This window comes from Anopheles arabiensis, chromosome 2, assembly GCF_016920715.1.
Source record: "Anopheles arabiensis isolate DONGOLA chromosome 2, AaraD3, whole genome shotgun sequence".
In the NCBI taxonomy this organism is placed as follows: Eukaryota; Metazoa; Arthropoda; class Insecta; order Diptera; family Culicidae; genus Anopheles; species Anopheles arabiensis.
Window position 1 is genome coordinate 94206218 of NC_053517.1, and position 22896 is coordinate 94229113.

At 43.6% G+C, this 22896-nt stretch overlaps 6 protein-coding genes across 6 annotated transcripts; 2 read left to right on the forward strand and 4 right to left on the reverse strand.

Moving 5' to 3' along the window:
* The first annotated feature begins 933 nt into the window (after window positions 1–933).
* Window positions 934–3113, forward strand: LOC120896571 (myrosinase 1-like). The gene is made up of 5 exons (XM_040300785.1): window positions 934–1061; window positions 1158–1951; window positions 2024–2338; window positions 2396–2634; window positions 2712–3113. The coding sequence occupies exons 1-5, from the start codon at window positions 1022–1024 to the stop codon at window positions 2959–2961; spliced, it is 1638 nt and encodes a 545-aa protein (XP_040156719.1). The 5' UTR covers window positions 934–1021; the 3' UTR covers window positions 2962–3113.
* Window positions 3114–8296: 5183 nt separating this feature from the next.
* On the reverse strand, window positions 8297–9485 carry LOC120897422 (antigen 5 like allergen Cul n 1-like). Its single transcript, XM_040302317.1, has 3 exons — window positions 9389–9485; window positions 8803–9313; window positions 8297–8718 (listed from the first exon to the last, which is right to left on the reverse strand). Exons 1-3 carry the CDS (start codon window positions 9408–9410, stop codon window positions 8469–8471), a joined length of 783 nt encoding a protein of 260 aa, XP_040158251.1. The 5' UTR covers window positions 9411–9485; the 3' UTR covers window positions 8297–8468.
* Window positions 9486–10666: 1181 nt separating this feature from the next.
* LOC120893657 (venom allergen 3-like) lies at window positions 10667–11864 on the reverse strand. Its single transcript, XM_040295673.1, has 3 exons — window positions 11734–11864; window positions 11125–11647; window positions 10667–11056 (listed from the first exon to the last, which is right to left on the reverse strand). Exons 1-3 carry the CDS (start codon window positions 11750–11752, stop codon window positions 10795–10797), a joined length of 804 nt encoding a protein of 267 aa, XP_040151607.1. The 5' UTR covers window positions 11753–11864; the 3' UTR covers window positions 10667–10794.
* Window positions 11865–12972: 1108 nt separating this feature from the next.
* LOC120896478 (antigen 5 like allergen Cul n 1-like) lies at window positions 12973–14086 on the reverse strand. The gene is made up of 3 exons (XM_040300636.1): window positions 13922–14086; window positions 13334–13841; window positions 12973–13269 (listed from the first exon to the last, which is right to left on the reverse strand). Exons 1-3 carry the CDS (start codon window positions 13938–13940, stop codon window positions 13023–13025), a joined length of 774 nt encoding a protein of 257 aa, XP_040156570.1. The 5' UTR covers window positions 13941–14086; the 3' UTR covers window positions 12973–13022.
* A 1573-nt stretch (window positions 14087–15659) lies between these two features.
* Window positions 15660–16767, reverse strand: LOC120896477 (venom allergen 3-like). Its single transcript, XM_040300635.1, has 3 exons — window positions 16656–16767; window positions 16068–16575; window positions 15660–15986 (listed from the first exon to the last, which is right to left on the reverse strand). The coding sequence occupies exons 1-3, from the start codon at window positions 16681–16683 to the stop codon at window positions 15722–15724; spliced, it is 801 nt and encodes a 266-aa protein (XP_040156569.1). The 5' UTR covers window positions 16684–16767; the 3' UTR covers window positions 15660–15721.
* A 1461-nt stretch (window positions 16768–18228) lies between these two features.
* LOC120894042 (antigen 5 like allergen Cul n 1-like) lies at window positions 18229–19481 on the forward strand. Its single transcript, XM_040296387.1, has 3 exons — window positions 18229–18520; window positions 18620–19127; window positions 19206–19481. The coding sequence occupies exons 1-3, from the start codon at window positions 18502–18504 to the stop codon at window positions 19450–19452; spliced, it is 774 nt and encodes a 257-aa protein (XP_040152321.1). The 5' UTR covers window positions 18229–18501; the 3' UTR covers window positions 19453–19481.
* The last annotated feature ends 3415 nt before the right edge of the window (window positions 19482–22896 follow it).

Consider the following 22896-nt stretch of genomic DNA (forward strand, 5'->3'; position numbering starts at 1 on the left):
CAGTTTTTATAATTAATCTGAAGGCAGCTAAAGAGCCGAAGTCAGTTTATGAAACTGAAAACAAATTGACAAAATTAGATACTACTTTTTGATGTTTGATACTAGTTTGCATATTTGTGATTAAAAATTTAATATTTGTTCAATAGCTTGAATAGCGTATTGTTAGCCTAAGCCTATACAAAGTACCACAGATCCACGAATTCCTGGTTCCAATTATATAGCTGTGCGAGAGAGACTTGAAAAAAATATTTTATATCTTAATCAACCTAGCAAGTCTATCGCTAGTGTGTTTCAACTCCGAACTAACTTAAACTCCTTCTTAAAACCTATCGCTCTGATACTCCAAAATATTATCTTCGAGCGGATGCTCCACTACGAGAAGATGCTGGTGATCGCTGATGCGACAGGAAGTAAACATCTGCTATGCTTCCGTTTTTCACGAACTGCACGCCTTTAATCTAGCATCTTGTATTGACAAGTTTGACGACCCCTGCTCTAATCTTTGGGACAAAACACAAACGCTCTACTTTTATTTGAGGGTACATTTTAATCGACCTATTAACCTATTTTGAAATTAGTACACTCACACACACACACACACACACATACACACACACACACATACACACACACACACACACACACACAGACCCACACCAAATCGTTCATTCACATGCTGTAGCTTCTTGCGACTAACATTTAAAAAATGCAAATCCATCTTATCTGCCTCTAGACTAATCGCCTTTATACATCCCATGCCTAATCAGTGGTATGATTCAACACTCTCAACAAGCCATGTAAGGAACATCAACTTCAGGTTCCTGAGTGGGGTCAGCTTTTTGTTGCCATTGCTTCCTATATGCTGTGCGCGCAATCGCAAAAGATTTAGCAGAGCCGCAACATTTCACTGCCACTGATAGTGAAACCGGCCCGATAAGACGATGCGCAGCTCCAAAGCTCAACCGGCGCTTCAGTCTGTCGTGAAGATTCTACCGGTACGGTTTTATGTTAGGTCGTCGTAATGCGAAGTAGTGTGGTGGCTTTAGCGTTCGCTGCGTTCGGTAAGCGCGGTTTATTGTTTGATAGCGCAACGATAATGGCAAAGTGTTGTTTACCTTTACCTACCGGGGGGGTTTTGCTCAATTTTTCTTACGCAGGTTTGCTACTGGTGAGAGGTGCCATTGGCCAAGATGAAATAACGCGACGCTTCCCGGATGGGTTCGAGTTTGGGGTCGGTACGTCCGCGTACCAGATCGAGGGTGGCTGGAACGAGGACGGCAAGGGTGAATCGATCTGGGACCATCTGTCGCACACCGTGCCGTCGAAGATTGTGGACGGCTCTACGGGCGATGTGGCGTGCGATAGCTACCACCAGTGGAAGCGGGACGTGGAAATGGTGAACGAACTGGGCGTACAGTACTATCGGTTTTCGATCTCGTGGCCTCGCCTAATGCCGACCGGATTGAGCAATAGCGTGAACGAGAAGGGAATAGAGTACTACAACAAGCTAATAGACGAGCTGTTGCGGAATGGCATCAAGCCGATGGTGACCCTGTACCACTGGGATTTGCCCCAGCGGTTGCAGGAGCTCGGTGGATGGTTGAACCCGGCGATTGTGGAGTACTTCCGGGAGTATGTGCGCGTTGCGTTCAGCAGGTTTGGCGATCGGGTGAAGCTCTGGACGACGATCAACGAGCCGTGGCATATTTGCGAGAATGGGTACGGTAGGGAGGAGATGGCACCGGGGTACGATTTCCCGGGCGTGCCGGCGTACATGTGTGGCCACCACATACTGTTAGCGCACGGGGAAGCTGTCCGGCTGTATCGAAGCACGTTTGAGAGCGTTCAGCAGGGCAAGATCGGCATATCACTGGACGCACGGTGGCCCGAACCGGCCCACATCCTGTCGGAAGATGATCGGGAAGCGTCCGACTGGCAGCTACAGTTTCATGTGAGTGTTGTTACAAAAAGCAAACCAACGTGTCGGTTATCAAGATGAGTGTTTGTGCTTGTATTGCAACAGCTTGGTTGGTTCGCGCATCCCATCTTCAGTGCTGAAGGGGACTACCCGGCCATCATGAAGGAGCGCATTGGAAATTTGAGCGAAGCGCAAGGCTTTCCGCAGTCTCGTCTGCCCGTCTTTACCGCGCGGGAAATTAACTTGCTGCGCGGATCGTCCGACTTCTTCGCCCTGAACACGTACACGACCTCGCTGGTGTCGAAGAATGATGCTAACAATACGGCCGGCTATCCGGTACCGTCCTATCTGCACGATATGGGCGTCGTGGAGTCGGCCGATCCGGACTGGCCCGTAGCGGAGGAAACTTCCTGGATAAAGGTAGACGAAAGAGACGACTTGGAGAGGACCCTTTGACTGACTTCTGTTCCATTGCAGATAGTGCCCTTTGGATTGCACAAACTGCTGCTCTGGATCAAGGACAACTACAACAGCCCGGTGATCTACATCACGGAGAACGGGATCGGGTCCGGACCGGGCACGAAGGATCTGCAGCGCGTGCACTATCTCAATTTTTATCTCAACTCTGTGCTGGTCGCGATCGAGGATGGGTGTGACGTGCAGCTGTACGTGGCGTGGAGCTTGATGGACAATTTTGAGTGGCGCGATGGATACACGTGAGCTTATTAGTATGGAAAAAGTATCTAAACTCATACAGATAATCCTTTCTCTCTGTCTCTCCCTCCATCCGTAGACAAAAGTTTGGCCTGTACTACGTTGATTTTGACGATCCGACGCGCACCCGGTACGGCAAAGTGTCGTCGAAAGTGTTTGCACGCATTGCGAAAACGCGTACGATCGATTTTAACTATCAACCCGAACCCGATGTGTTTTTGACTGGCATTAAAGCGAATGGAACTGCTGTGCTGCCGAACGTGGTCGTGTTTGCCTCGACAGCCCTGCTGATGGTTGTTGCGCGACGGCTTTACGTGACGTTTGGTTAGGGTGATTGCTGTGAAAAGCGTGCTGCTAGGGCTTCGTTGCTGGGGTTCGTTTGTTTGTAGTGGAAAGTACTTTTTACTTGATTGTTAAAGTATCATTTAGTGTGTTTATTGGTGGGAGCTATATAATAAAGGAAAGTGTTATATATTTTGTAGAGTTTGTGTGTCTTTTACTCGTGAGACACTTTTTTTTACTCCATAACATATGTTATAAGTTTAATAAAAATTATAAGATTGTTTCAAGTGAATTTAATTCATGTTTAATGATCTTATTTTTTGACTAGAACCATAGAATTACATGTAAGTGGGGCGCAGTACATGTTTCTTAATAATTCAAGCTGTTGCGCCTGAGGTTATGCAATGTGATGTTATGCATGCATGCTTTTGGAGCTGTTCAGTGTATTCAAATTGATTGAACCAGAATTGTACAGCAAAGAAGAAGTACGTGATGAAAGCATCAGACAAACAACAACTGACTTCAAAAAAGGGTAGAATAAGGTAAACAACATTTGAGTTAGTTGTGTGTCTTCAGCAAAGGAGTTGGAGATTGTGGAGGAGTCGTCGGTAAAGACATCCACCTGAAATCATCGAAAATGTGTGGAACATTAAATTCTGTAAAATTAGTTAATCGCCTCAATGAATATCTAATCCAATGAGGTTCAAGCAATGGAACGTGAACCTGAGATAAAAAATAACCATCCATAAATTTCCTATCGACTCTGAAACTCTGGGCGAAGAATCTTTGCCAACATCGACAGGATTAATGCCTCGCATCGTCAGAGCATCTGCAACATCTTTATCCAAAACTCTATTTTGTTGTTGTCAAAAACATCAACCAACTGCAATGCTCACACCGGCTCAAAGTAGGACAGTTGCGGTCTGGAAAGATACCATTCGTTGCGTTCGCGTGTCGTGGCTTAGCTCAACGCGAGCGCGCGTATACATGCAAAACAACATTTATGTCGCTCAAATTGATGGATGAAACTAATGTATCGGTAACAGTCGTCAAATCGTACGACGATGCTTCCCTTTGCGCTGTACAGTACAGTAGGTAAGGTGTGGGACATATTGTGAAGTGTGGATATTTTATATAAAAATTGTCTTTCAAATGACAACATGTGAATAATTGTGCGATAATTTCTATGACATTCAATTCAGCATAAATTTATATATAACTTTATTTTATTGCAAAGAAATGGCCGTATTAGTGGATAATAAATGTGCTAAAACCATGCAGATGGCTAAATAGAATAGACGCCAAGTTTAGTGATATTTTTTAGAAGATATTTAATTTGAACTATTCAAAGAGATTAGTGAAATGTTTAATAATTTAAGAAAAAATCCATTATTTTAGTATTCTTTCCCCATTTTTTGCAATGTAAATAATCTCTTCAAACTAGCGAACTAATAACCATTTACTATCCACTGTGAAGCGGAAGAGAAAAACATATCCAGAACGCGTCTTACATGCGTTTCACTGCAAGACGCTCGCCCACCCTTGCAACAATGTGTCCGGTTACTTCACTCGAATGCATCTCACCAGTGCGATCCGGGGCGTTCATCTTCGCTGTTCGTTGTTCCGTTGTTTCCAAACGATTGCGTGCCGGAACCACAGACCCGGAATCGTTCCGGTATCACCCTCGCACCCGATGATGACTTCTCCAGAACGCTGTAGAACAGTAGCAGTGCAGCAGTTGCTTTGCCAGCGTTGTCGTCTGAGCGAATGAGGTGCGACGAATGTGATTGTTTCTGTTACCGCAAGAAGTGGTACAAAATGAGGACAGCATAAAAATTGCACTCACCCCGGCAGCGGTCGAATGAAAAGCGTGCGTGTGTGTGAGTGTGTTTGTTCTGTCTTTGTTCATCCGTGTACGTCTCGCATACCGCAGCACAATGCATTTGTGGGAGCTTTTTCCGTAGCAGCTCTTCCGTCGCCGTGGTGTGGGCAGCGGTTTGCACCACACCATGCGCCTCCATTGCCAACTCCTTTCGTATGGCGGAAAAGTTTTTACCACTCGCCGTGCAATGGGTGGTGGAGGGTGCAGCCCGGGAACCGGTTATAGAATACTTTCGAAACATAAACTACTCTTCACTAGAATGCAATTCAATTGCAACGGTTGATGGAACGGGCGAACTCGCAACCATCCATGCGCAGCGCACAAAGCGCACTGGCGGTCGTGGTGTGGCGGTGCCAACGGGACAAAGCTAGTGGCTAAGGGGGAGTCAGGAACAATGTCCGTACGCGTTGTATGTCATGGTCTTTCGTCGGAAGTGATGCGACCTAGAAACTGGAAAGGAAGAAAACAAAGCCGGAGCTGCGGTGGTCGGTTTTAATCGTTTCGCCTTTTTCGTCAATTATCCTGCTATTGCTGGTAAAGTTCCGCACACGGTGGGAGTAAGGTAGGTGGGTGGTTGAGTTTTTGTTATCGTTACAGGTGCGGGATGTGCGCGGTGTTACGATAACAAAGGAAATCCCAAACAACACAGGTAAAGCAGAGTGGGTAAGCGCCGTTGTAATAGGGGCCTTCAGTGGAAGTGAAGTGAACATTCGACACGATGTGGGCGAGATGGACATTATTGTTCACTGCCTTAAAGTGGGTCGATGTTGGAGCATTGCCTGTTTTGCACGCGGGACGGGACGTAACTCTTTGTGAGGTTTGATTGAAGCTATTTCTGTTCCCTTTTACGGGCACTGTTTATTGTTTATTCAATTTAGCTGTGTGTTAGAATTGTGCTTTTATCGTGTCTCATTGTAGATATCAAGCTTACGAATCAAGCAGTGATAGTAATCAACATAAAAGTATATATACACGGTTTTAGTGAGTTATGTTAACATTTCTAACTGATCACTTATTTGATTGAAGATTCAAATTTATGTTTGGAATGGAATCTTCAATTGTACAAATGCATGCTTTATAACGGTCAGTTAAATATCGAAAGCGATAGAAAGTTTTGAATTACTAAATTAGTACATTGAACATCTGTTAAAATGACTCATCCGTTAAAAAGACTCGTTATTCTAGATCTACTTGCGTCAATTGTGCACTCTTCTTAAATGTATTAGTAAGGCAGGAGAGTTGTTGAGTTGAGCCGGTCTTGTGATACAGTTGTCAACTCGTACGACTTAACAACATGCCCGTCATAGGTTCAAGCTACTGAAACACGTCAAATTATATTAATTATATAATTTAATTATTTTGAAGTTGGTTCAGTATTTAGTCCAAAACAACTAGTGATTGAATTTTTTTTCAACTATTAATGATTAGTCAATGTGACATTACTTACGTATTATTTAAATTTTCACTCTTTTATTGTATTACATAAAATCAATATATTAATTGTTTTTAATATTTTTGCAAAACAAAAAACATATCAATTCAATTAAAAGATCAGCAGGTTAAAAATTATCAAAAAGTATCCATGTGTTCGACTTTGCAAACCAACAATATTTACGTACGAACTACAAATTGTCGGCCCCTGCTCTCTCAGGTTTTATTGGATTGCATACATTTAAGCGCAGTGACCTTGGTTATAATGAGCAAAGATGTGGCGTTAAAAAAAAGATCCAGCATTTTTACGAAAACTGCATTATGCATATTTTTTGCACAACTTAATAAGAATTTTAAACAATGACCAATATTCTTTGATTTGATTTGCTCAATGTAACAAAAAGAATTAATATAATTCACACAATTAATAGCTTAAGCGTAATGAAGTGCCAATCATTTTGCCAGCATTATTCGTTCACACAAATCCACCATAAAAGCATGTCATTGTTCGAAAACTTTCTGCGAAAGTCCCCCGCCCGGCAGGGAATTGCATCCTTATGAATGCATAAACCACCCACCATGAATATTCACAATCTTCTGCAGCTGTAGGCCACCGCATCGATTCCATACGAACCTGCCATTACCGCGTGCCCATAACGAATGGGACGTTAGACGGATGAATAAATTCGATTACCAACCAATAGACGGGACGACGGGTGATTTGCCATCCACGACTGACCTACACACACACACACACGCTGCTACACAGCCCACCGGTCAAAAAGGGCCACCTGACCCACGCCACTAAAATCACGCCTGCATTTCGGTGGCATGGGCAAAGTTTCACCGGGGCAGCACAGTATGGCGCAGGAAAGCAAAAGAACACAAAAAAAAAAAACAATCACTCCGTCCCTTGGTTCCCGGTTTTCTTCTTGCCGTTGCACTTCGGGCGAATCTTTTCGTCTCGGAATGCCAAAATTCCGTCTAGACGGGGTGGTTTCACAGTTCCGCCTGCAAGGTGATGGTAGGAGTGAAAAAGAGAGAGAGACAGAGCGGGAGATTGTTGGAAGATAAATTCCAATTATAAAAAAACGAACCTAACTGCCATCGTCTGCAAGTCGCAACGATGCGTTTGTACGTGATGCGGAGCGGAGGTGATGCGGAGCGGGAAAACAGCATAAAAACCGTACGATGTGTCCTCTTCCTGTTTAGCTTTTGGGCGTCCTGGTCGCTGGTGGAAGCGTTTAAGCTGCACACAAATCGTATCAGGTGCCAGGGAAACAACACACCAAACTCACCGGAGTCTGGAGAACAGAGAGCTGCATACAAAGAGAAGCATTGGCAAAAGCGAGAGTGAAACTGCATTTTGCAACCGGCAGCAAGGACGGTTGCTTTCGGTCGGAAGTCGTCTGTGGAGCTTGTCGTGTGTGTGTGTGTGTGTGTGTGTTGGGTAAGGTAGAGTTTTCGAGACGATAAAGGAAACCCCGTTTCCGAATAAATTATACCCTATGCTACGCCTGACGCCTGAGCGCATGCAACAATGGGTAAGTCGGGCAAGTCCAGCAGACTGCCAGAACACCCGGGAATAATCTCATTCGCGAGACATTGTACAGTGTGGCAGATTCTGCAACGCGCTGCTACTTTGTACACTGCACAGTGAACTTTTGTCGCACGTGGGAACGTGTGCGCGCTTCCCGTTTTGGAGGGCGAACATTGATTTATTTTGGGAACGTTCGAGATCGAGATGTCCTGTCAAGTTGGCGGTAGCAGGAGAAGTAGTAGAAGTAGAAGTAGTAGTAGTAGTAGTTACCAAAGCCTGGGTTATGCTAATGGGGAACTATTTTTCGTGCGCCTTCCGGTTCCATTTACTCGTGCATCTCGCTGTGAACGAAGAACATACGTCCGTGGAGTGGTCGTAAATTCAGACACGGAGTCTTTGTGTCAACACCAGCTGCCCCCAGACGATGACTCGTGAGGATGATTAGTTGTCGGACGTTGTTTCGGAAATGACATCTGTTAGCGGATGATTCTCCCCTCATCCGTTGTTGTTGATGATTAAGAGAGATCGGTTAGGACCGGATTAGTGTCATTCAATGTAGATTCAGGATGTTTGTAGTTGATATTGGATTGAAACGGATCAGGGGATTTAATTTCAGCTTTGAGCTATTCTAAGATTTGTCTACATTTGTAAGCCAATTGTAAAGATCTGTTAAGTTGCCAAACTTCTTGCTGCCTGTTCGCCTAAGGATCCATAATCGAGCGTGGCTCTTCGCTGGTGTTGCAGAGTCCGGGAAATTTGGAGTTCCGTCCCGTTTTGCACTGCGACGCGGTTGGCCCAGACTGGTAAACCGAACGATCCATGATGTTGGTAAACGAGTAGTTGCACACGAAGTAGTACACATCCATCTGTCCATCCTTCCAGTACCACATGGAGCAGCCTACCTTCGTGCTACGATCGCTGGCAATCTGGGTGAAGTGTCCGATCGGTTTTCTGGACGCAGGAAAAGTACGAAAAAGGAAAGTACTCTTTAAAGAGACAACTTTCCCCGAATCGAAAAAGACATGCTCTACCTACCCACTGTACGACGATGGATACTTTCGCACATGCTCGGGGCGTGCATCCAGATATTCGCTCCACCAGCTCGACACAAACTTGTGGATCAGATCCTTCTCGGTGAACCGGTAGCCGAAGAACTGCGTGATGGCAATGTTTTGCCCGGCGTACGGGAACTTCTTCGTCGCCCGGCACCGATCGTGACCGTAGTTGCAGGAGCGTGCATTCGCGTCGGCCAGCGAGGCCAGCTCCGGGTCCCAGGTAAGGGTCGGCATCTTGACCGCCGATGGGTAGGGCCGGATTCGGCCAAGCGCAATGTTTGAGCGGTTCAGATTGTGCTCGTCCATGATGTAGGCTTGCAGGGCCGGTGTTAGCAGCACTTTCCGTGCCTTCTGCTTGCCATGGCACGTTGGTCCGCCCGAGGAGCTGGGTGGATTGCAGCCAACGTGTGGACCACCGCGCGGGCAAAGATCGCTGCTACAGTAGTTCCCGCCGGCGCTTACCCCCGAGAGGACGACCAGCAGGAGTGTAGCTGGAAGTGGTGTAAAGAAATATGATAATGGCATTTGGAATTATTAAAACTCCTCTTTTCCCCTAAAGAACCTACCACAAGCTATCCAGATGGCCATTGTGAACGTATTGATAGGTCGGTACACAGGATGGGAGATCTTTTATACCGATCAAAGATCAGCTCCGTTTGCATGCTCTTGTTTGATGTTTCCTCAAGCTCACGTGTACTCTGCACAGCTGTTCCAATAAAAGCTTTCTAGCGCAATGATTGTCACATCACATCACTTGGCAAGCGTGCAAATGTTTCAGCGTCCATTATTTACATGTGCCCCGTTGTGGCGTGCAATTTGAAATATGTTGCTCTGGGCTATTAATTTATGGCTAGTTCATATCGTAAAATTGATTTCGTTGATAACCGGTTGCAAAACAGGTACGGAAGATATGATTTGGAATTTCCTATAGGTTCTTGTTGGGGATGGTTGTGGTTCGGTTATTTCTATTAATAGGTTGTAAAGGATGAAAAGCTAATATTGGAGTAAATAGTTTAACTTGAATCTTATTTACTTGACCTTGATATAGAATCGAACCCCTAGGAGATCAGCTATTATATTAATTTCATTGATTTCATTCGGGTAGATCACGCACATGTCATGCTTTTCAAACCTTGTAGTAGAAGTTGTTTTGTTTGATATGAAGGTATTCGATATAATTGGCTTAGTTTTTGGGTTAATTTAATTTTTATTTATTTGTATTTTTATTGAGATTTTGATGGTTCTTTGAAATCTATTTACAACCTTACCATCATGTTACAGATGGTCTTTTCTTCCTGTCTGCGCCCTATCCCATATACATTGGACATTAACATTTACTTTGGTTGAATTCAAAGCATATAAAAGTGACAGTACATTAAAATACAAAGCAAACAACTCTACAAAATGATGATTGTTTCACAATAAAAAAAATCTTATACGTGCAGCATTGCATTGCTAAATGCACTGCACCATGCACCGTTATTGCAGTTTGATGTTTATGTGTGCTGTAGTGATGTGTAGCATACATTTAGGCGTACACATTGGAATCGGATGTCTATGAACCTTAACCAAATTTGTGAATTTTAATTAAATTATATTTTAGCTGAAAACGAAATTAGCATGAACCTTGTTTGATTCTCAAAGAAAACCTATCAGAGTTTGACATATCAGTATTTGTCCAATTGTGCGCGGTGATCTGTCTCTGTTGATTCAAATACGTTGTTTATCGTTGTTTAAACGCTGAATAAAGATGATTTTTTTGTTTCGTTTCGAAGGCATGCTTCCCTCCTTAATACTTTGTTTACTATTGTAATACAATGATTGGTAGTGCATTAAACACGTTATTATTTTTTTTAGACACCTTAAAAGGGTATTTTATTTATTTTTTTTATCGAAATGTCCGCGATCTAAATGTTAACATAAATATTTAAAAAATGTCTAGCAAAACGCAAGCTCTTGAGCCCTCAAACGATTAGTTAACAACCGCAAAGGGTGTGGAATAAATTCGCTCCGATTTCAAACACAGCCCAGGATACAGCTTATCTTCCCCGGTGGCACAACGGGACGCTGGAGGCCCCGCCACATACACCGGTTCGCCTACCATGTTGGTGAAAGAGTAGTTACACACGAAGTAAAGCACGTTGAACACCTTGTTCTCGGTCCACTGTTGGGCGGCACAGCCCATTTTCCACGTTCGATCGCTAACCATCTGCGTGAAGTGTCCGATTTGCGATCTGAGAAAAGGGAAAGGAAAAAGCTTTATTAGCCGTTGGGTGACTTCGACTTCGTAGAGTGCACTTACAACGGCTCTTCGGAGGGAAATCGCCTGAGGTTGGCTTGCGTCGTACTGTTAGCCTCACTCCACCAGCCATATATTTCCTCGTGCAACAGCTCCAGCACACTTTTCCGCGGACCAGAATAGCGAACGATGGCAATGTTCTGGCCCACGAACCGGAACTGGGCCGTATTGCGACACTCGTCGTGCCCGTAGACACACGAGCGCACGTTGCGTTCGGCTTGGTTCGCCAGCTCCGTGTCCCACACGAGCTGCGGCATGCGGGAAGCGGGTGCAAATTTACCCAACCGGCCCGTGGCCAGCAGGGAGCGCAGTCGATTATGCTCGTTCACAATTGCCGCCTGTACGACAAAGTTGAAGTTCACACTTTCGGCCTGCTTTCCACTGCAGGCTGGCCCCCCTCCTGCGGGTGGCGGATCACAGCCAACGTTTTTCAGCCCCGGCTCGCAAAAGCCCGCCTCACAGTAGTAGTTCCAGGACTGCTGGTGACTGTTGCGGACGAGCGCGAGAAACAGTAGGACCAGTGTGCCTGCAAGAAACAATTGAAAACTTTCACTATCAAGCACAGGAGATGGAGATTCGCGCGATATACTTCTACGTGTATAATACACTCACTGGATGATGAATAATGCATCGTCGTCGTGTGTACGGGTTGAGCGGCGATCTACGAATACGTAAATAAACGTCCCACGCATAGGGAAACTGTCTTTTATAGGTAGCTCAAGCTTGAGTTCTAGGTAGAACGTTGCAAATGCGATTTTAAGTATCGTTAGCCAAGACGTGAACAAATCTCGTAAAAGGGCGCCGTAAAGATAATGAGAAAATTCCAATCGCTCCAGACAGGTATGTCAAACACATGATGGGCGCTACACGAAATTATTAGCGGTAAACATTATAGGAAGATTTATTGCATGACTAGTTTATTGGGATAGAAAAATAGAAGTTTTGAGCCGGGAAATGTTATTTCTGTTTTAACAGTATTCAGGTAAAGCTTTGTTTAAATTTTATCAATCTTAAAAGTATGCAAATTAGTTTGTAAAATAATTAACTAGCACTTATGGTAGAAATTAAGATACTTTCAAAATTAATTTCCAAGCACAATTTTCCCGAGATAAAGCAAGCAACCCAGTAGCAAAATATATTTGCAATTAATTTATTCTCGGAATTCTTTTATTTTAAACTTTCTTTCTATTTTAAACTGACCATTAAGGCAAAATCCAATGGCATGTTGTAGTCTAAGATGTTAGTTCTTTTTCTCTTTTATCATTTATATAAGTTGCGGAAAACTGGTTATTTGCAAAGACATAGAGTTTGACAAACCTGACGTATTCAAGCTAACATTTGTCAAACAACTCACAAATCTTCATCCGACAGGTTCGAGAGGAGTTATGCACGTAAGCAACTGATCGAATGGGCATTTCTTTGTTCGATCTTTGTGACTAAGCGTTACATCTTCTTTGCCCTTTATGTAACGGCCCGTTCTAAGCTCGAGTTTGCATTCCACTGTTACCTTAATACGAGGTTGATATAGTAATGAAATCGTTTTACCAGCAAAACCGTCTGCTGGCAGGTTCCGATGAGTTCCTATGGAAATAATTCCCATAAATGTGTGCTTATTCAATTATCTGCGGTAGCAGAACAACTGTTCAAATAAGCTAAATAAAGTGATTACGTATTGTTCCCAACGTTCATTGTGCGTCAGAGGATAGACAAGTAAGCAGTAAATTGGTGAGATGTATCTAAAACCACGCAGAACAGACGCACGTTCCAATAATGTCAGATAGGAAGAAAGTGAGTTGAGTTGAAACATAGATTGACTGCAATTGAGCTACGATGCTTATGTTCATACAATAGTTTTGAGTGACATTTCATATCATCGGATTGCTTTATTTTGCTGCAATAAATTAGTTTGGAACAGGTTTGATAGTTTCTGATACTGAGCACAGTCCAGGTAGCGTTGGATTGCGACCCGTAGTACATTTCGAAGCAACCGCTCCAGCTTTGTAGACTGGACGGTCAATAATGTTAGTGACAGCATAGTTACACACGAAGTAGTACGTCTGCCAGGTGCCACTCACCCAATTCTGCATTGCACACCCAATCTTGGCCGTCTGGTCGCTTGCCATCTGCGTGAAATGTCCAATGGCAGGTCTGTGAAGTAAACCGGTTAAAATCAGTAATTGTGCTGATCATCAAAACTTCCCGCTACACTTACCCCGAATTACTCGATGGATAGAAGTTCAGTTGTTCCTGCTTAGTAAAGCTGTACTCATTCCACCAGGAAGCGATGTTGGTGCTTATTAGCTGCGATATCGTATTGGTCATGCGGGAAAACTGCGCCAGTGCAATATTTTGTCCAGCCCACGCATAAACGGGAGTGTTACGGCAGCTATCGTGTTGGTACCGGCAGCTGCGTGCATTATTACCAGCCTGTTTGGCAAGTTCCTCGTCCCAGGTAAGGGTGGGCATACGAACGGCCGGCAGGAACGGTTTCAGTTGACCTAGAGCCAGTTGCGATCGGCGCGTGTTGTGCTCGGAAAGGATCAACGTTTGTAGCGTAGAGTTGATCGTTATAACCACGGGTTTCAACCCAGCGCATCCCGGTCCTCCCGGGATGCCTGGAGGATTGCAACCAACGTTCTGACGACCGTTCCGGCAATAGCTAGTGGTACAGTAGTTGATTTGAGCCTGCAGTCCACTCACCAGACAGCTCACAATCGCCACTAGAATGGAAGTAAAAGGGGATGGTCAAAATGCGACCATACAATGTACGAAGCATAGGATGAAGCTCGCGTACACCTACCGAATATCCATGACGCCATTTTCCCTAAACACTGGTGTACCCTAACCAAAATCCGAGTTCACTGTAACGTTACACTTGTGCAGCTGTGGCATTTTATAACGTTTCGAAACAAACAATTTGCATACCCACGAAATACCGCGATGAGCTCGTTCTACTCCAATAGTAGCAGTGTGTTTTTGTTGTTACGAATATACCGACTAACACCACACAGACGCTCGCATGTGAAATGGATGTTGTACGTGAGCAAATAGTATGCCGTATTTTATCAAGTGTAATGTGCGTATGAGTATTGTGCGAACCTCAACTTAACAGCCATCTTTAGCGTGCAAGACAATTTTCAAAACACGAACACTGCAAGAGGAATGATAATGATTTCGAAGTAAACAATATAAAGTATGGAAATATTGCCGTAATATCGGGCATAAAATAAACATGAAATCGTACAAAACAGATAATACATCAGAGTTAATTATGAGTAGGAAATGTTGATTTAAAAGAGTTCTTTTTCAATTTTCAGCTTTAGTCAACATTTATTTGAGTTTTAATAGCAATATTGCCCCACTTTCCAGTTCAAGACGAAAAGTAAAAGTTTCGGTCTATCAGTGGAAGGATAATTATCATCTGGGTTATATTTTGCATCTCAATTGATAGCTGCGATTCTTCATATGGGATTCCGAATATTGTGCACAAAGAATCATGTGCCGGAAACAGGGCTTTTGATTTTTTTGTTTCTTCTTAGTTTATAAAACTGTTACAACTCGTATTCACGAAATATTTAAGTTGGTTGACATTGTTTATTATGAGAAATAATTGTATATGCAGAGTTTTCAAGCCAAATTCAGTTCGATTAAGTTTTTCTAATTGCCATAGTGATAACATTCATGCTAGATTTCAAAATTAACACTTTTGAACGTCAAACTTTTGAAAACATCATTCATCAAGCGTAACGTTTATCCATTACAAAACGTTGGGAGGGAGTTTTACGGTTTTCCAAGAGACAAAGCAGCCAACCTTGTGGCAAAATGAATTCTCTATAAATAGTTTATTTTATTAATTTTTTATTATACAATGATCATAAATGCTATCATCAAGCGTTATATTGAAGTCTGAATATATATGAAGTCTCTTAGTTCCCTTAATAATTAATAAAAGCCTTTGGTTTCTTGCAGATTGTTTGAATGTATTTGACATACTTGATCTATCTTCGAAGCAACTCGCGAATCCGACGGGTTCGATGGATTTTATGTACGTACTGATAGAAAGGGCTTATCTCTGTCTGATCTTTGTCGTTAAGCGTTACATCTTCTTAGCGGGTTTATGTAACGGGTTGTTTTAAGTTAGAATTTACATTTCACTGTACAGTTGCCTTTGTTACGCTGATCTAGTAATGAAACTGTTTTGAATGCAACGACGCCGTCTGGCTGGGTTAAATGAGTTAATGTGTGCTTATTCAAATGACCGGACGAGCAGAGCAACTGTTCAAATTAACTTACTAAGGTGGCTATATATTGCGGCTATCGTTCAATGTACGGTAGATGATAGATAAGGAAGCAGTGAATTGTCTGTCCCTTTTGGTTCGCTAGACACGAGTCAAAAAGGCCGGGAGATAGATACAATAGACGCAATTTACTCCTAAAAAGAGACTTGACGTACTAAAAAGAGACAGAGAGTATGTTGAGTTGATCGTAACGATCGTTGAAATTACACTAATTGTTTGAAGCCTTGTACGACGATCTTCTTGCAGCAGATGGTTACGATTCTACCGTAATGTTGGGTAGTATTTTATGTCATCGAATAGCTTTATTTTGGTTCTTTAGGTTCGTTTGGAACAGGGTTGATACTTTCCGATTCTGAACATAGTCCAGGCAGCGTCGGATTGCGCCCGGTAGTACATTTGGAAGCAACTGCTCCAGCTTTGTAGACTGGACGGTCAGCAATGTTTGTGACGCCATAGTTACACACGAAGTAGTACGTCTGCCAGTCGTCACTCACCCATTTCTGCATGGCACATCCTATTTTGTCGCTCTGATCACTGGCCATCTGCGTGAAATGTCCAATGGCAGGTCTGTGAAGCAAGTACAAGACCACCAGTTACAATCCGTATCATTTCAGTTCATAGAGATCCCAATTACCCGTAATTACTTACCCAGAATAGCTCGATGGATAGGTGTTGAGTTGTTCTTCCCTAGTAACGTTGTGCTCACTCCACCAGGAGGCAATGCTGCTGCTTATAACCTCCGATACCGTTTTGTTCATGCCGGAAGATTGCGACAGCGCAAGGTTCTGTCCAGCCCACGCAAAGACGGGCGTGTTACGGCAGCTATCGTGTTGGTACGTACAGCTGCGTGCATTATTACCAGCCTGTTTGGCAAGTTCCTCGTCCCAGGTAAGGGTGGGCATACGAACTGCCGGCAGGAACGGTTTCAGTTCACCCTGCGCCAGTTGCGATCGGCGCGTGTTGTGCTCGGAAAGGATCAACGTTTGTTCTTCAGGGCTGAAAGTTTTAACCTCTGGATTCAGACCAGCGCAGGCCGGTCCACCCGGACTGGCGGGGGGATTGCAACCAACGTTTGGTCGACCGTTCCGGCAGTTGCTATTGGCACAGTAGTCAGTTTGGGCTTGCAGTACGCCGACTAGACAGCTCACGATCATAACTAGAGGGAAAGCAAAAAGACGCTTATAATGTGGCTACACAAGGTACGAAACATGGGTTGGGAAGCTCGATTCCACCTACCGAATGTCCAATGCCATTGAAGGGCCATTTTGCTAAACACTAGTTCAACTTAACCGAATCCCGAGTACACTGTTACGTTACACTCACGCAGCTGTAGCATTTTATAACGTTTCGAATCAAACAATCCGCATGCTAGCAAAACACCGAGTTAAGCTTGTTGTAATTCAATTGTAGCTGTGTTTTTCCGTTTTTATGTATGTTTAGTACTAGCGCCTAACAGCACCGAGTGTAGTGCGAATCTAAATGTACAACCTTTTTCACAAAAACAAAATTATTAACAAAACTCGAACAGTGCAACTTTCATCATGAGTGACAGAATGGTAATAATTTATTTCAATAAAAACATCAAAATATATTCATTTAATTGATAATTTGGGGAAAGATTTTATATATTTTGAAAAGTAAGTTAATTTTCAAAAGTCAAGTTAAAATAATAAAAATTTAAATAGAAATAAAGATTTAACTTTGAGTGCTGTTGCCCACTATTACTAACAGATGACTTTGAGCACTTGATCCCAATATAGAAAGCTGGAAGTATTTAATTTTATTCCGAAATTGTCAGCACTATGGTTGTTACTGTTGCCAACGGGAAGAGAGATTTCTCTTGTTATAGAAAGTTCAATTACCAACCCATAGTGCGGCATACCTTAACGTGAACTGATGTTGTACATACGAGAAGAGTGTTTTGTTTTACTAAGCTAATTCGATTCGTTGTAAATGGAGGTTAAAAAAAAGCAACCGGCCTATTTGTATGATTGAGTTGGCCGTTACGTGCATTGTAAAGTAGTTGTAAATCTACCAGGCATGTTACATGTACTGTTAGGTAGTGAAGGTTCAACTTTTCATTTATGATCTATATGAAAAATACAACAAAACTTTGATCGCCCAAGGGTTTTATTTGTGTTTGACAAGCTATGTCTATTGACAAGTTCATTCAAGGCATCTGTTGCTGATCTCAAAGAGATTGTTTAATACAAAGATCAAAGAGAACGTTCTTAGTTTCACTGAATCTGTTGGGAAAATGTCTCGACTGTTTGTGGCATGATGTCATAACGTAAAACATAAGTAATTCCCTGACGGAGTCTTTGCGATACGATTACTTCTAGGCACTGAGTTGGTTGTATCATTTTGAGGTAATTGTATTTTATTTACTACTGTAAAGCTTCCTTCAAGAGGTGAATGAAATGAATTTGTTCTTTGGTTGTTGAGCCACTCTAGACAAGCATTCAGTTATCTGCTATACCCTGTCACATTGCTAAAATGTCTTCAATTTCTCCTGGCAAAACACTCAGATGCGGCCAACACGATTGGTTTAATTACTGTTATACTACTGCCCATTGCACTAGGCAAGTCCGATACGGTGCTGCTATGTTCCATATTGGTAAATCCATGTCGTCTGGTGCAAGAAAGTTGTTGTTTGATAACAAAATTACACAGTTGCATAGCCCCTCGGCTGTTGCCATGAATGGTCGTTTTGATTTGATTTGACAGACCAACCTCCAAGGGGAAGTTCCAAGAATCACCAACCCGGCGGTAATGAAGATTGCTTCAAAATTCATCAAATCGACTAATCCCCAGCTGTTGCAAACGAGTTCTGCGAAGGTGTGATAAAAGCATCGCATAAATGAGTGTTTATCGATAACTTTCATTGATACAAGGCAATTCTTTGGAAATCTGAAATCTGCACACATTGATAATGGGTGGCTTATCTTCGTACACGGTGGTTAAGTACTCTGATTGTGGCTCCAAGATGAGGTATAAATGCTCTGCCTCGTACCCACTGACATACAAACCAAACCATACCCTTCCAAAAGTGTAGTTGAAGTCCAGCAGTGAGACTCACAAAATGTTTCGTTTTATTCTTGGTACTGCTTCTGCACACCTGTTACACACATAAGTCTCCCTTGCAGATACTAACATTGAGATATTATTCTCTCTCTCCCTCTGTTTCTCCAAAATTATAGCCTCCCTTCTGCTGATCGGTCTGATCGACAGCATCTACTCGATCGACTACTGCACGGCGAACCTGTGCAGCAGCGGACTCCCCAATGTTGGCTGCAATCCTCCACCGCTCAGTGGTGGTCCGCAATGCTTCGGCCGGTCGCCGGTCGTGGTGCCGATTACGGCGAGCCTCAGGTCGCTCATCCTTGACCAGCACAACAGCCGTCGTTCGCTGATAGCAACTGGTCGCCTGAGCCCGTTCTTCCCAGCCCGCCGGATGCCGACGCTGGTGTGGGACGACGAGCTGGCCTCGCAGGCCGGCCACAATGCCCGGTCATGTGTGTTCCAGCACGATCGGTGCCGCAATACGGTTGATTTCCGCTGGGCAGGTCAGAACCTTGCGATCAAGCAGTTCTACGGCCAGACGATTACGGTCGAGACGCTGATCAACGATTTCGTGCGCATGTGGTGGGATGAGCATTTCGATACAACTACCGGACACATCGACTCCTACCCGAGCAACCATGTGGGGTAAGTATGCAGCTGGACACCAGTGTGTTTGGAGTGGAGTGTTTTATAACCTATTCATTGGGTGCGTTTGCTGTGTAGACCCGCCATCGGACACTTTACGCAGATCGCCAGCGATCGCACCTGGGCGGTTGGATGTGCGATGCAGAACTGGCTGCAGGATGGCATGTGGATCACGTACTACTTCGTGTGCAACTACTCGTTCACCAACATCGTTAACCAGCCCGTTTATGTGCGCGGTACCACGGCGGAGGGCTGCATGACGGGACAGGACTCGCGCTATCAGGGGCTGTGCTCGGTGAACGAGGTGGTACAGTCGGTACCGTAAGGTTGAAAACCATTGAGTGTGAATAAAATTATCAATTGTAAATTTAAATATTAGCGTTTCACACGCACGCTAAATGCAGCAATACATATCACATTGCTATCAGCAGACGAAAAACGTATCTGGTGCGTACAAAATCAGTAGAAACGGTAGAGATAAAGTATGTTTTTTTATTGACAGCATCTTATTACATTGATAAGATAAGTTGAATTTGCTCGTTTTTTTTTCTTCTATTGCTGGAGTATTTATATCAGCCCAATGCACTGATTATCATTGCTTTTTTTTGCTTTAAGTAGCTACCATAAAAATTATGGCTGCGTACGTCATAAAACCCTTGCTTTATCTTTCATTAAAGCTACAGTTAGTTCCAAACAATGGTTATCTCAATGGTTATCACAGAGCGTTGCCATTCCACGAGAACATCATTCGCGTTTCAATGAACTAATTAAGACCGGCACAGGTGTACTGGGTCGCGTTGCGTGTTTACGCTAATTAATTTGTCACCAGTTACGGTCAGTTATTTGACCGGCTGCAAGCATACGCGTACGCGACGATGATGATGGTTGTGAAGTTGCCTTGCGAATTGTCGTGTCGAATTGTCCGCTAGAGTGTGTGTGTGTGTGTGTGTGTGTGTGTGTGTGTGTGTGTGTGTGTGTGTGTGTGTGTGTGAGCTGAAGTCCATTGATTCTGCTGAACCATATGCTTCCGTCGGTCGTGAGAACATCCATCCAATCCAAGCTGTCTGGCTGGCTGGGAACCTAAACCGATGGGGCTGTTTGTTGTTTTTTAATGAACAAAAATAGGTCGTAATGAAACGCTCTACTATTTATGAGGGTATTATTGCGTACGTTTTATGGGGCGCAGTATGTCCAATATTCTCGCAGCTCTAGCGGTCACAACTCAGCGAAACGATGATTCGCAGGCATGGCATATTGTTATGCGCGTTTCTCGATAACTCGATCCCGGATTTATGAGCTGCATATAAAAATTAATCACAATCCACGGGTAGCGGACATATGACAGCGGTACTGGATCCGATCAATACAGTGTCCGGCATCGAACGGCATACCCAGGTCAAGCCGGTGGGCTTGTGCATACATATTATTGTCTGGGATTAATTTGTGACAGATAGCAGTGAGCCTAGGGCCGGAGTGGAAATAAATGTGTATGAAGGCTTCCACGCGTTCATCCTTCTCGGGAAGGGTAAAAAGCCACCGGAAAGGCGAGAACAAAGTTCGTTTGTTGCATGATAAGTTAAGCGTGCGAGCATAATGATGCACCGGACAAAAGTGCAGCGTTGGGTTTTGAGTTTTTTCTGTACAAACCATGCCAGATGCACCATCATTGATGTGAGTTATTCCGTATCCAAATCGGAGGTATTTGACATTGTTCATTTCAGGAAAGTAGATAGAATGAGCGGTTACTGTTAAATTAAAAAATAAGTTTCAAAATTCAATTCTTATCGGTTCTTAAGTATTTTTTCTTAAAAGATCTGAGTGCAATTCGACCTTATAGACAACAAAAAGTTTCAAGTAAACCATCACTTTAATCAATTATTTTAAATAAAAAAGGTAGGAATAGCTTTTGAACTATTTCGCCTTTAATTTGATAATCTTATTAAAGTTAAGCAGTACATTTATTGTCACATCCGCCCAGGAGAACTAAATAAACGCCTGAAAGTATGCAATATTTTAATCTATTTTTATTGTTTACAATATTTTAGCTATTCATAGCAAATCGTTTTGTTGTTTTCAACCATGTGTGACATAAAAAAAAGATATATATCATTTAAACTATAAAAAATGCTCTACGTAACCATTCGTTGGTTATAAACCCCGGAAAGTATGCAACCGTCGTAAAAATCTGGCCCCATTTACGATTTCGGCGGAACAACACGTTTCAAATACGCTTTGGAACTTTTTCCTTCACCCTCACAAAGACGCAATGAAACGTGAAGAGTGAATCACACACACACGCAAACAGACAAAAGTGAATTTTATTGCATATCTTTGCTTTCTTTCGGGATTTGAGCAGGAATTTCTGCTAGCGAATTGGAATAAAAAAATGCACTCCATCTTACGCCCCCCTCCCACCTCAACTATACGCGTTAGTTCTCTTCCGGTAAGCAAATCGCAAACGTAACCACCACACTTTGTGCGCTGAAAGTCAGAGAAAGGAAGCCAAACCAATAATCGGATTGGTGGTGGTGGTGCTTCAGTCGTCTCGTGCTGGCGGTTTGGATTCTGGTTGCATTGCTGCCGACTAATCCGTCCAGGTTCGGTGAGGTTAATATGTCGTGGCAAAGGAACTCTGGAGCTGCTATACCCTTTACCCCAATAAGTATCCAATATGGCAAAATCTGCTGCGTTTATACAACTTTAATAACGATAGCTGCCTTGCCTTGCATGGTGGGAAGTGAATGATCGAGGTCAATATCTTGCTTTTCTGAATAATATTTATTTGAGGAAAGGCTCCTGCGGGGACCGTACATCCCGCAGGACGCAAGATTATCTCCAAACCCATCACAAAAGTGCCTTGTTCATCTTTATATCCCGTCGCTTTGCCCGCAACAACGCGCCGAGCGAAGGGAAAGGGCAAGCGAAAGCTGTTCCATTATGCACCATTAAGGTTATCGAGCAATAAAAGGTGGTCGTTTTGCCATGTTCTTTTTAAATCTTGAGCACACTTTTAAAGCCGTCTGAGCGGTACGGCATAAATCATTGCCTCCCTTGTTGAACGGTGGCATAGATTTACGAGGACATCCTGGGACGCCACAAAGCGAAGGTAGTTTCCTGGCGGTTTGGTGCAATTTCCTTCCCGTTTTTTGACGAGCTGTCGACGTCGCAAAAATCACCGGTCAAAAGTCAGCTCCTGTTGTATGTCCTGTTGTGTGTGTTGCTCTTTGTCCCATAGCATGAGCTACATAAACGGTGTGTTGTGACGGACACCTTGCACCTTACCGCACGCACGATCCACAAACAAACCGGTGACGATAAAATCCAAAATCCGGCACGAGGACACCTTTGAATTGTGGCATCGAACGTCGAAAGCAACTCCTTCCTTTATGCCGTACCCGGGTACCCGGTGTACGGAATTCGGAAACTGGCAGCGGGACACGTTTAAAACGGAACTGCTTGCGCTCTTTGTTTTTTGGTACCATCCAGACGTATCCTGATCGATACGATAAGCTGTCCGTGTGTTTGTCCTTTCTTTGTGTCGGAAGGGCAAACACGCGGTGATGCTGCCAGTTCCTGGCCGTTGGCCGTCCGTCAGTGCTCAACCGTGTTTACCTTAATCTATAATTCTACAAGGATATGGATAGTCTTTATGTTTACCAGCCACGGGACGCACAGTTTTGGGGACGCTTGCCTTTTGCTTCTTCGTGCTATTGACGAGAACATCCTTGGAGATGGATCGCTGCTCGCACGTTGATTCGAATCAGCTGTA